At 43.4% G+C, this 12,554-nt stretch overlaps 1 protein-coding gene across 2 annotated transcripts in view; it reads right to left on the bottom strand.

Moving 5' to 3' along the window:
* UBA6 (ubiquitin like modifier activating enzyme 6) overlaps positions 1–12,554 on the bottom strand; it is a 1,035,692-nt gene that overhangs the window by 982,944 nt on the left and 40,194 nt on the right. For both annotated transcript variants that reach the window (XM_086961917.1, XM_086961916.1), the window contains exon 3: positions 6,148–6,242. In XM_086961917.1, the coding sequence (XP_086818043.1) occupies positions 6,148–6,242 (95 nt within the window). The remainder of the gene's footprint in view (positions 1–6,147; positions 6,243–12,554) is intronic.

Below are 12,554 nucleotides of genomic sequence, written 5' to 3'. Positions count from 1 at the left end.
TTCAGGGCTCCAGATCAACTGGAACAAATCCACAATTGTCTCCCTCACTGAGTGTACCCAGGCCTCCTCCTTGGAATATCTTTCAGAGTGGCAGACCGATCCTATAAAATACCTGGGAATCTGGATCCACAGGGAGCCAGCAGAAGTCATCAGCATGAACTATGGGAGGGCAATTGACAAACTTGAGGAGCAGGTGGACAAATGGGCCACACTCTCCTTAACATTGGCAGATAGGATAGCCATTATAAAAATGGTCACACTACACACATTTTTATCTATTCACCAATATTCAGATTACCCAAGCTCAACACCTTTTCAAAACACTACAAACACATATTAACAATATAGTATGGGCGGGGAATCAGGTGAGGATCAGCTGGGACACGCTGTCACTCCCCTACAATTAGGGTGGGTTAGCCGCCCAAACTTTAAACTCTATTATCTGTGCACACAGGCACACTATGCCCACAATTGATCCCACCTGGTGCAATATCTGCCTCATCTTGCTGTGGAGGAAGGGGATGCTCACCCCATACCATTACAACACATTTTGCCCCACAAGCGAAAGGAAGTGTCCCGCTCCGAAATAAACCCCATACAGGCCACCGCTGAAGCATGGCGACAACTGGGAGGCATGACTAGTAAGCTGCCATTATACGCCCCTGCCATGCCGCTTGCTAATCACCCCGCGCTGTCAGCGACGCAGCATGCTAGTAGTATTACCATGTTACGTGATGCAGGCATCAGCACAATGTGTGATTTATGTATCTAATGGCAATTTGTGGAAGCATCCACACTACACCATATCACCAATCAAACACTGCTGTTTAGATTCATTTATCATAGACTGAGGGCGATCATCAAAGCTCTATGCCCTAGCTTCCCAGCAGAGCTCCCAGCCCTGGCCTCACTACAGATGATAATAACAGAACCTACCAGGAAACATTTGGTGGCCCGACTTTATCACACAATCCAAATAGAGGGTGCCCAACCCACCTCAGAGCCCTCGAAATGTGGAACCAGTCACTAGATACATCTCTTGCCCAGGAGGACTGGACGGCTTGCTGCAGCCTCACAGACATGCTGACACCAAAGCATTATCCACCTAAAATACACTCATCAGGCATATCACACACCTCAGAAGCCGTGACGACAGGGTCTGCGGTGGACTCTGCCTGCCGTAGGTGTGGGACGCAGGAAGCGGACTTTGTACACTTAGCGTGCAGCTGTGCGAAAATTAGAGACTATTGGGTACAGGTAGCAAACATCCTGTGTGGGGCTACACAGGGTGAAATTGAGCTCTCTGTGCAGGTGTGCATTCTGGGTCTTCTCCACAAGATACCTTCCGTCCACTGCTGGTGATAGCATTACTGGTGTCAAAGCATAGGGTGTCTATGAACTGGGACAGTAAGCTCTGCCCAACGACTCAGAAATGGATAGCAGATCTGGTGTACTGCAGAGACACCATAAAGACTTATGAGGAGGAAATGCTTGCCAGGTCTTGTTCAAAAGATTTTTGGCACCTCTCACGGCGTATTTACTGGAGCACAGTGACACTATATTCCAGACGCCTGGCCCTGCCCCGGATAACTCGGTTTTGTACTTGCATTTTATAAGATTTGTTCTTATGTGTATATCTGCTTAGTGTAACACCGCCAATCAATGTACGATGTACCATGACATGACTCAATTTTGTTGTATTTGACATCATTGAAAATCAATGTAAAGAAATAAAATATATATATATATATATATATATATATATATATATATATACATACATACATACATACATATACATATACATACACATACATATATATATACACACACACACATATTCACTAAAAAAAACATAGGTTTCACACCAGTTATGGTTAGGAATTCACATTTAAAAAAACCTATTAAATTCACAGAAAAAACCATAGGTTTCACACCAGTTATAGTTAGCTGGAAATGTTACTGACATAAAACCATTGAAATTCCCACGTTATAGTTAGTTGGACTCACTATAACTTGCGCGCCTGCAATGCACTGCTGATGAGGTCACATATTACATCACTCATGAGTGACATCACTCATGACATTACTGATGACACCATCCAGTGAATGTGTGTCTTTCTGAAAAATAAATATGTTTTATATATGTATTTGTAAAGGTCGATGGAAGAATAAATGTTTAAATAAGTGTGTAAATTGATGTTTTTTAAATAAAATATTGATTGGTTAACTGGCTTATTAAGTGTATCTTAGTGAATACATATATTAGGGAGTCATTTTTAAATATTTAAATATACGTATCAGTGTTTCACTTTGTGTATAAGTGGCTGCATGGGTTGGTGACTGACTCACTGTTTGGATGTGTTTTGAAGACAGCATATGTGCAGGACTGTATGGGTGGATGAGTGTGTATATATGTGTGTTAGTGTTTGAATGCCTGCCTCACTAGTGTCTTTATGAGTAACTACATATGTTTTAATCTAGTATATGTGAGTATTGATGTATATAAGTAAGTATATGTGAGAGTGAGAGATTGAAAGAGTTCCTGTTTAAATAAGTATGTGTTTCTATAAGTGATTGTTTAAGAGAGTAAGTATGTGTAAGTTTCCTTAGAAGTAATGTGCTAGTGTGTGTATAGCTGTATATGCAAATAAATGGATGTTCAATAGTTTATTTGCATGTGTGAGTATGTGAGTGAGTAACTTTTGGAAGACTGTCGGTGTGTAACAGGATGTATATGTGTATCACTACATATGATGAGTGAGTATATGTATGAGTGACTATATAGAACTGTTGCTGAATGAGTGGATGTGTATATAGATGGTGGAATTACTGAATTGGTTGTTGTAACTGGTATGGGTATCTCCATTTTTTTGAAAATGTTAGTTTCTATTTTTGAATATGTGTTTCAAGGGTTACATTACACTGAAAGGAGGTCTGTCAGTCTGTCACAAAGATGGTGTTATCAGTGATGTCATGAGTGATGTCATTGACCATGTCATGAGTGATGTAATATGTGACGTCATCAGCAGTGCATTGCAGGCACGCAAGTTATAGTGAGTCCAACTAACTATAATGTGGGAATTTCAATGGTTGTATGTCAGTAAAATTTCCAGCTAACTATAACTGGTGTTAAACCTATGGGTTTTTCAGTGAATTTAATAGGTTTTTTAAATGCTAATTCCTAACTATAACTTTTGTGAAACCTATGGTTTTTTCTGTGAATTTCAAAGGTTTTTTAAATGCTAATTCCTAACTATAACTGGTGTGAAACCTATGTTTTTTTCAGTGAATTTTATAGGTTTTTTAAATGCTAATTCCCAACTATAACTGGTGTGAAACCTTTGTTTTTTTCAGTGAATTTCAAAGGTTTTTTAATAGCAAATTTCTATAGCTATGAAATGTAATATTTTTTATAATGAATCCTATAATGTATATTTATGTAATACTATTTTTTTATGTATATTGTTCATGGTTTTTTTTTTTTAATTTTGCCCTGGAGCGCTCCCGGTGCTCGTCCCGGTGAGTGCACCGGAAAGCGCAGTCTTGTGGCGCGCCCTAGGGCGCGTACCGGTGAGCGTCCCGTTAGCGCTTTTGCCCCGAACGAAAACATAATCGTGACGTATCGCGTAGCCGCGTCTGCGTGATACGCACGGCGTAAACGCACCTGGAAGCACTCGAGCGCATACAATCGCGCAACGTAAGCATCCGACGCGCTTACGCGATGCGCCCCTGGGCGCGCCCGGGGGGGGCGTAGCGTAAGCGCGTCGGGTCATGTGACCTAAAAATAACACTTTTTATTGGTGCAGGACAGTTTTGGTTTCCAAATGATGAAAGCCCTGGTCATGTGACCTGAAATTAACACTTTTCATTGGTTCAGGACAGTTTTTTTTTCCTAATGATGAAAGCCCACCTTTTTTCCTCATTCTCACTTTGTACTTTGAGTGAAGAAGACCTGTTGAAAGACCTCTCTGTACTTTTTTGGAATGAAAAATGGCTTCAGTAGCAGCAGGAGCATCTCAGCCACCACCACCACCAAGAGGACCATCACAACACCACAGTGGTGGAGGTGAAGAAGAGGAGGAGGAGGAGGAGCAAGAGGAGGGGAGGAGGACATTCTTGCCAGAAGACAATACCCCATATAGGCCAAAGCAGCACATTGTATGGGAGTTTTTTTCCATCCCAAGTGGCCTCAAAAAGGTGAATGCGCCAAAGGTGACTTGCCTAATCTGTAACAGGGAACTTTCAAGGGGGAACCCTAACAAGAAATACTCATTTGGCAATAACACCATGATTCGCCACATGCAGCGCAGGCATCACAACAACTATGCTGCGGCAGAGGTCCGAGAACTGGCCACAAACCCTCCCGAATCTTCACCCAGCACCTCCAAAAGAAAGCAACCCACTCCATCGGGACCAGAGACAAGGGAGATGGTCCCAAACATACAACCCCAGTTTGGGCAATACAAGATCACTTGTATATTTTGCCCCAAAAAACAATTTTTTCCTGATTTTTTTTTGCTCCAGTTGAGCCGCTTACAATTCCCTGTTTTTTGTTTCTCCCCATGAAAATAACAAAAAAATATAAAATTGTTCATAAAAGCCAAAAAAAGTACAAAATGTTCAAAAAAACATTTTAAAAAATATAAAAACAAAAAGAAGAAAAAAACAGTTATTTTTAGAACTACCTCGAATTTATAAAAAAAGGCTACATTTTTTTAAAAACTCTGTCATTCTTTTTCCCCCATGGTACGCTCCCCGTGCGCGTACCGGGCGCTCCCCCCGTGCAAATCGAAAAAAAACACCTTTTTTTTGCCCCGCGGGACCCTTTTATGGCCGCCACATCAAACCTAGGGGGTCAGGGGGGGTCTACTCTGCCCCCTTTTGGTCATTTCTCCCTTTGTTTTTGCCACTTCTTGTGTCTCGATCCTACCGAGACACAAGATGGCGACCGCTCCGGACTGTTTGGAATGTTGACAGACACCCGAGAGCCAATCAGGTTTCTGCGCGCGAACTCGCGTAGCGCGCTGGTTAGGGCCCCGGTGCGCGTACCGGGGCGCGCTTATAGATATATATATATATTTTTTTTTACCTACATTACTCAAAATCCACTGGAGCACATATCTTGAGACATAGCAAAGGCACATTGGGCTACCAGTCCCTCCAATTTTCCCAAGTTTGGTGGAAATCCATTCAGCCGTTCGGGCTAAAAGTGAGGTCGACCGCCCTATGGAAATTAACATGGGGAAAACACGTTTTGGGACGCCCCTTTTTTCTCGGCCCCCGCTTCACGAATCCCCCCAAACTTTCATGGAAGGACCGGAGCGCCGCGAGGCAAATTTGAGGAAATTTTCAGGCAGATTCCTCAACCGGCGCCAAAGTTATTCACAATAGAATGTTGCGATTTCCCTATTCAAAATAATCCTAACTATAACTACCTACTGGCGACCGCCAGTAGGATATATAGATATATATATATATATATTAGATGACCAACCCGTAGAAAATTAAACTGACAACCAAAGCTTATGTTAAAAAAAAAATGAATACATTTTAAATATTTGATACTTGTAACTTCACATTACTCAGGGTTTGAAGTAATAATGGTTCAGAATTATTTCTCCCTTTAGTAACAAACAATTTTACAGACCAGACAATATTTTTGTATTGAATGACCATGTTCAAAAGAAATTTAGGATTAAATAGCTTCTTTAATGGGGAATAATGTTTTGATAATTTTGAACAACACGGATCCTATTTGCTCCTTTAACTAAATTCATAAACATTCCAAAAGTCTAATAAATCCCCTCTTAGGTGATGTAGACATATGACTTAATTGTGATAGAGATTAGTTTTAGTCAACAACTCGGAAGGGAAGCAAGAATGTGATGTTCTGAATTTCCTTTTTATTTTGTAGTGGTAGGTGGGTGAGGGAGGGAGTAATGCAAATTAGTGCAATTATGCAGGTAAATGAATCAACTATTCCTTATTCAAAGAAACTTTCCAGCATTTAAAACTGGACGCTAACGAGACCTTGTCATTTGAAACGAACTTTTAAATACATTACTGGAATAGTTAAAAAAAAATGCCTGCATACACAAACATCCCTCACCCAAAAACTGACAAAAGAGGCTTGTTAAAACATACCAATCTCCACTCCAAGTCCGCCCATGCCATTCAAGAACACCTTAGATCGGGCCATCATCTGCATTGCGGTGTCTCCAAGAACATACCTCTGGCGACTGCATTGAGATATAAACAAAAATTATTTATTGCACTGTGTGGAAAATAGAGCTTGGAATCCAGTTGGTTTATGTTCTTGCACCTCCACAGAGGACATCTCAGATTAGCCCAACTTATTCACAAGTTATTTAGAAAGTTCATTTTGAAAAACCTGCCTTCTAATCGACCATGCAGTTGGTATCTGATATCAAATGATCCTATGCAACTCCATCTTGGTATTGGTCAGAGTGTAAGTAGAGTGTACAAAGCAACTGTGTGGAAATTAAACATTCACAAGTGAGCTGAAGTTGACATCTGACGATGAGGGCAGACCTAAAACTGACTGACACTGAACAGCCTTGGTAAGGCCATGATAGCAAATTCCCTACTGTTGATGGCTTGTTAATACATATTGCAACACCCCAAATGTAACTGATTTTAAATGAATATGAAATACACAGTGGCTTGGTGATAAACTGCAGAATTTTTCCCAGAACAGTGAGTCAAGGAGGCAACATCCCCCCCCCCCCCCCCCACCCCCCCCCCACCTTGAATGTATATTACAACGAGAGAGACAGATGTATAACTAGTCTAATATCATAAATCAAACATCAAACGAGAAGTTTATCAAGCTTAACTGGAAATCAGTGCTGCTGCTACGCACCACAACATCCAGAATGCAATGCGTTTCACTCACCTGTGCAAGACATTCATGGGCGTGTATTATACGTCGAAGCCTCCGATGAGGGCGGATGCCCAGAAACGCGTCAGGCAAAAAAGTGTCGACATGAGGACTGAAAGGACAAAGTGAGCAGCAAGCTTGTACCCGGAGTCGTTGTTGGGGGGTGCTGCCGTGCCGGAGGGCAAGTTGGAGCTTTGAATCTATACGCGGTCAGCCCGGCCGCGACGGCTTGCACCACCCTGTAAGAGGGGCCACGGGACCAGAATACCACTGGGCCTCATATGGACCAACAACAGGGATTGAGAGCTGATGAACACTTTGGGGGCCCACCAAGGACCCTTGACAAGTCGAAATTCGTGCAACCATCACAGGATTAATGCAGTTACGCACCACAACATCCAGATGGTTGCACGAATTTCGACTTGTCAAGGGTCCTTGGTGGGCCCCCAAAGTGTTCATCAGCTCTCAATCCCTGTTGTTGGTCCATATGAGGCCCAGTGGTATTCTGGTCCCGCGGCCCCTCTTACAAGGTGGTGCAAGCCGTCGCGGCCGGGCCGACCGCGTATAGATTCAAAGCTCCAACTTGCCCTCCGGCACGGCAGCACCCCCCAACAACGACTCCGGTACATCGTTGACCTGCAATTCATACAAAGATATCAACTCTGTGTTTTTTCCTGTCTCCCTATATTGTTACTTGTGGCTCCTGAAGAAGGCGTTTTCGACGAAACGTGCGTCGAGTACCTTTTTGTCACCCCTGTGTTGGACACCCTTTTAGTAACTTTTGGTGTCTTTTGTTGTTTTTTAAAATTACACTATATGTTATGACTATGTATTAAATGTATGTATATCTTTTTAATTGATTGGTCATATAGTCTGATCGCTCTCAGTTCTCTATATGATTTTTATTATGTGTATTAAAAACATGTTTGTTTTATACAATTACTTATATTTTCTCTGATTGTTCCTTTTGCATTTGGGTCTAGTTACTTGTTTATCTACTGGTTTAGATTGCCTAGGATTTTTTTGCATACACTTTGTCTACCCTGCCCTAGGACTCTGCTGTAGCCACTACCCAGGGGGTCCTTGTTGTTCTCATATTGTCCTTTCAACAAAGCGCAGACAGACACACACATCTGTACATGTGTCACTTGACAACGAACAGAGGCTGCACCAGAGTGTGAAAAGGACATGTTGGTGCCGCGCAGATAAAGAACGCATGATGATGTCAGGAGCCCCTTTATGCTTCGTTGAGCTGCTCCCAAGTACTTGAAAACTCACCCTGAAGCGTTTCCACAAACAGTACTACCCCCTGCGAGACCCTTATCTCCAAGAACATGTTGACAGCAGAAGAGTGAAAGCTGTAAGTAATTGTGGGGCCCGCGGTCAATAGGTCAAGCTGGGCTTACAAGTGCAGACGAAATACAGATCAGTACAGCGCCACCGGAAGCTTTGGAGCGCTTACCTCATAAGCGAAACTAAGATCATAAACATGAAAGAATACGGGGTCGCCTATGATATTATAATGTACACAGACAGAGCCATAAAAATGTGCAACCAAATTATGCACAAATACGTAGCTGCTTACTAGGCATTACATAATACAATGTAAAGCCTTCCTGTGAGCATAGCTATATCAGCAGAGCCCCTGTTACCTCAAACCCCAACATCTACACCCTTCTAGAAGAGGCGAGCAAACTAAATCGGAAGAAATCCTAAGGATGCGTCCCCTGCGCCGGGGTGTTTGCACCATCCAGTGCAGGAAATGGCCACCGCTGTGTGGAGTGTTTACCTCTAACCCGGGCACCGTCTGTAGCTGTGCACTGTGCACCGAGCTCCCACCCTGGGGCTGTAGTAACCGGCGCGCTCTCAGGGGGTGGTGTTTGTTTACATGTGTGATTTGTGGCTGCGTGAGCCGGCATCTCTAAACTACTGCCTTGGGGATTAAAAAAAGTAAAGAAAGCCTTATTTACAAGAATCGACTTCTCAACCAAGAGCCTTGGATCAGTGTTGAGAGCCCAGGTTTCTCCGGGAGCTGAAAGGTTCTTAACACAACACTGATATACGCGACACACACTGATCCCTGCGCTGCAGCCGATCTCTTGTCTTTATGGGGCCATGTTTTTTTAACACATGGCCTCATGAAGATAAGAAAGCTTTCACGATGCACGGAAGGCAGACAAGCCCGTCCAAGTGGGCTGTCTCAAAAGATAAAAGTATATATCACAAAAAGCTCTTTTCCAATGGATGGCCACCGTTTAGCACAAACGGTGACGCCAACCAATGGAAAAGAGGAGCGGGGCTTAAATCCCTTTACAGAAATTACTCTAAATCATTAAATCTCGCCGAGCGAGCTGTGCATGTGCGCAACCACGCTAGCCGAGACCTAAAAAGTGCAATGTGTGAATTGGGAAAAAGTCAGAAATACTTTAAACAAAACCTGCTATATGAAGCCTTTTTCTGGGGTGTCAGGGCAGTCAGGAGTTAATGGGCAGTAATTGTTCATGGTATTGTCATCTATTACTGATGTAATTTGCCCTCAATACAATTGCACTGAAATTAAATGACAAAGTACTTACATTAGCTCTTGACACTTTCACTGTAGTGGATTCAAGACATTACAGTCAACTCCAGAAGGTGGTGTGTTGTTAGAATCTAAGACTCAATGCAACACAAGTGAATAACTGGATTGTCCAGTCAGTTCTTTACTTTAGAAAACAGAAAAACACCCAAGTAAAATAGGTCACATCAAACATTAGGATATGTGTCTAGTGCTTTCTGTGTTTGAGAACCAGCCCCAAAAGTGTTTAAATGTAAATGTAAATGTATTTGAGCTTGTATAGCGCACAGCTACCCGCAGTGGGTTTCCCGGTGCTTGCTTAGGGAACCCGTCCTGGTATTCCCCTGCGAGATAACCCATTTCTGGGCATCCCCAAGGTGAAAGCCAGGCATCCCGCCGCGAGGGGCCCTTGTGGAGATTAAGCAAGCTATTGCCCAGAGTTAGAGTGGGACTCCATGATTGGAATAGGCACCGAGGCAAGAATTGTCAGGTCCGGGGAAATTTGAGCCCCCCCCCCCCCCCCGCCGAGGCAGGGAATTGAACTGCATCAGGGTCTGCCGCTCCAACCACTTGAGCCACACTTCTCCACTACAAATCACTACAAATCCAAATAACACTGAGCCCTGTAGCTTATGTTAAACAATGAGGGAAGCTTCGCTGCGACCTGAATAACTTTACAGCACAAACGTACCCAATGGACTAAGTGCCATGCAGAGGATTACAATATTTATAATTGATACGTCGGAGTCAGTTGCAGAGATTCAAGGTAACCATTCTTTAAGCATTTAAGAAATGCAAACTCCTTTCTGACCCAATAATCTATCACCCAAACAGCATCCCACATTTGTTGACCGTTTTTTCTTAATGTGATTCCAGGGTACCCTTGGGGTTTATGGGGGGAAACCCAGTGTCTGGTCACTGATGTTAGGTCATTGGTATACAGAGTCCAGTTCCCCTACAACACCACAAAAGTAAAGCGAGTGGCTGATAAATGTGCCAGCTTGGGTGCTAGGTACTTGAATCCCAAGAATGACTGATATCAGTCAAGGTTTTCTGGCGACAGAGACACCCAAGGGTCAGATGCACTCACGCTGGGCACCAGATAGTCCAGCGGCCAGTTGCTCAGATAAAGGGGCCCATGACAGCAGGTTTTAATACCTATATCATTGCATCAACAGCAATCAGAAGGTTGATTTAAACACATTCAAAGTAAGAGCTACAGGTGCCCATGAGAACAGGATGGGTCAAAAGGGTCAGTGATGATGCAGTCTGACCCTTCTCAATGCCTGAAGCAAATGGAGCAGCTTTTGTTTTCCTAGATGTCATCTGGTCAGTCACAGGCTGCCTTGTGACTTTTGGGCAGTCCCACTTCCTGTCAGTGGGCCATGGATCTCTTCTGCATATCAGTTAATTACAGCTCCTTTTCACAGGCACACAGCTCTCCCTTCTCTCCGGAGGTCGAGCAGCAAGCCATTCCTGTGGCCTTCCCAGACTTAGGCCCAGTCTGGAGGGAGAGTTATGCCATGCAGCAGTTCCCCCATCCTGGCTCTTCAGTATCTTTTTTGGTGCTGATGCACAGAGCCTCATTGAAGAAGCCTTTTACTTTCCCTGCTAATGTGGTCGGTCTGGGTAATCAAATAAGAACAAGTTACTTACTTTCAGCAACGCTTTTTCTGGTGGATAAAGTATTTGTCTGTGGATTCCTCACCTTCTGAATTATCCCAATACGCAGCATTCCACAGAAACACTTCTACTCAGCTCCCCTACGTCGACGAGGATATCACAATGAAACGGCTCTGCACGCAACTCCGTGTGCTGTCATCGCAACCATAAGAAGACCTCGTCTGCATGCCCAATTTTTTCCATGCCTTCGAGGCGAACAAGTGAACAGACAACATTTTCCCAAGTATACACAGTATACAAACACACCCAAACCTGGAAATTCTCTTGATAGACATTTCCCAATGCCAACTATCTCATGATTCAAGAAATAAATCGCAAAAAATACACATTGATTATTATTTTGATATAAGCAGACAGGCAACGGGTAGCAGGTGAGTCAGTGAGGAATCCACAGACGGATACTGTATCCACCAGAAAAAAACGTTAATGAAGGCAAGTAACTTGTTCTTCTGATGGATACATCGGTCTGTGGATTTCTCACCTTTTAAATTGAATCCCTGAGCAGTCCCGCACTCGTCGGAGGGTGCTTGCCTGCCTATACCAAAAATTCCTGTAACAGAACGAGCAAAATGGCTCTCTCTCCTCACTTCCAAACACAAACAATAGTGCTTTGCAAAAGTGTGGAGGGAGGCCCAAGTTGATGCTTGACAGATATCAACCACAGGGGCACCTCTAGTGAAAGCCGAAGGAGAAGATTTAGCTCTTTTAGAATGAGCACGAATACCTTCAGGAGGCTCCTTCTCGGCCAAGGCGTAGCAGATCTTGATGCACATGATTATCCACCTAGACAGAGTTCTTATGTGGACAGCTTTGCCCTTTATCTTGTGCACATACATACAAAGAGCTGATCATCCAGCCTGAAGACCTCGTTTCTGTCCAAGTAGAAGCTCACTGCCCTCTTGGGATCCAGGCAATGAAGTCTCTCCTCCTCATTAGAAGGGTGAGGGTAGAAAGTGGATAAGGTGATGGACTGCCCCAAGTGAAAAGGAGTGACGACCACCTTAGGCAGAAAAGCTGCTCTGGTCCTAAGAACCATCTTATCAGCATGAAAAAATGTAAAAGGAGGCTTGGTACTAAGAGCTTGCAACTCGTTCACCCTCCTAGCAGATGTGATGTCAACTAAAAATATAGTTTTAAAAACTAGAAACCTTATGGGACAACAATGCAGAGGTTCAAAGGGTGAACCCATCAAAAATGTGAGAACCAAATTCAAATCCCACTGAGGCATAATAAAAGGAGTGAGAGGAAACCTATTAGTGAGACACTTAATGAATCTCATAACTATGGGAGACTTAAACAACGAGGGTTGATTTGGCAAACAAAGAAAAGCCGACAAGGCAGATTAGTAGCCCTTAACAGTTGCTACTGCACAGCCGTGTAGCACCAAGGCTAGAGAAAAACTCAGAACAT

The sequence above is a fragment of the Lissotriton vulgaris genome, chromosome 3_1 (assembly GCF_964263255.1).
Source record: "Lissotriton vulgaris chromosome 3_1, aLisVul1.2, whole genome shotgun sequence".
Classification (NCBI taxonomy): Eukaryota; Metazoa; Chordata; class Amphibia; order Caudata; family Salamandridae; genus Lissotriton; species Lissotriton vulgaris.
Note: the sequence above shows the minus strand (reverse complement) of the source record. Positions and strands in the feature narration are given on the sequence as shown.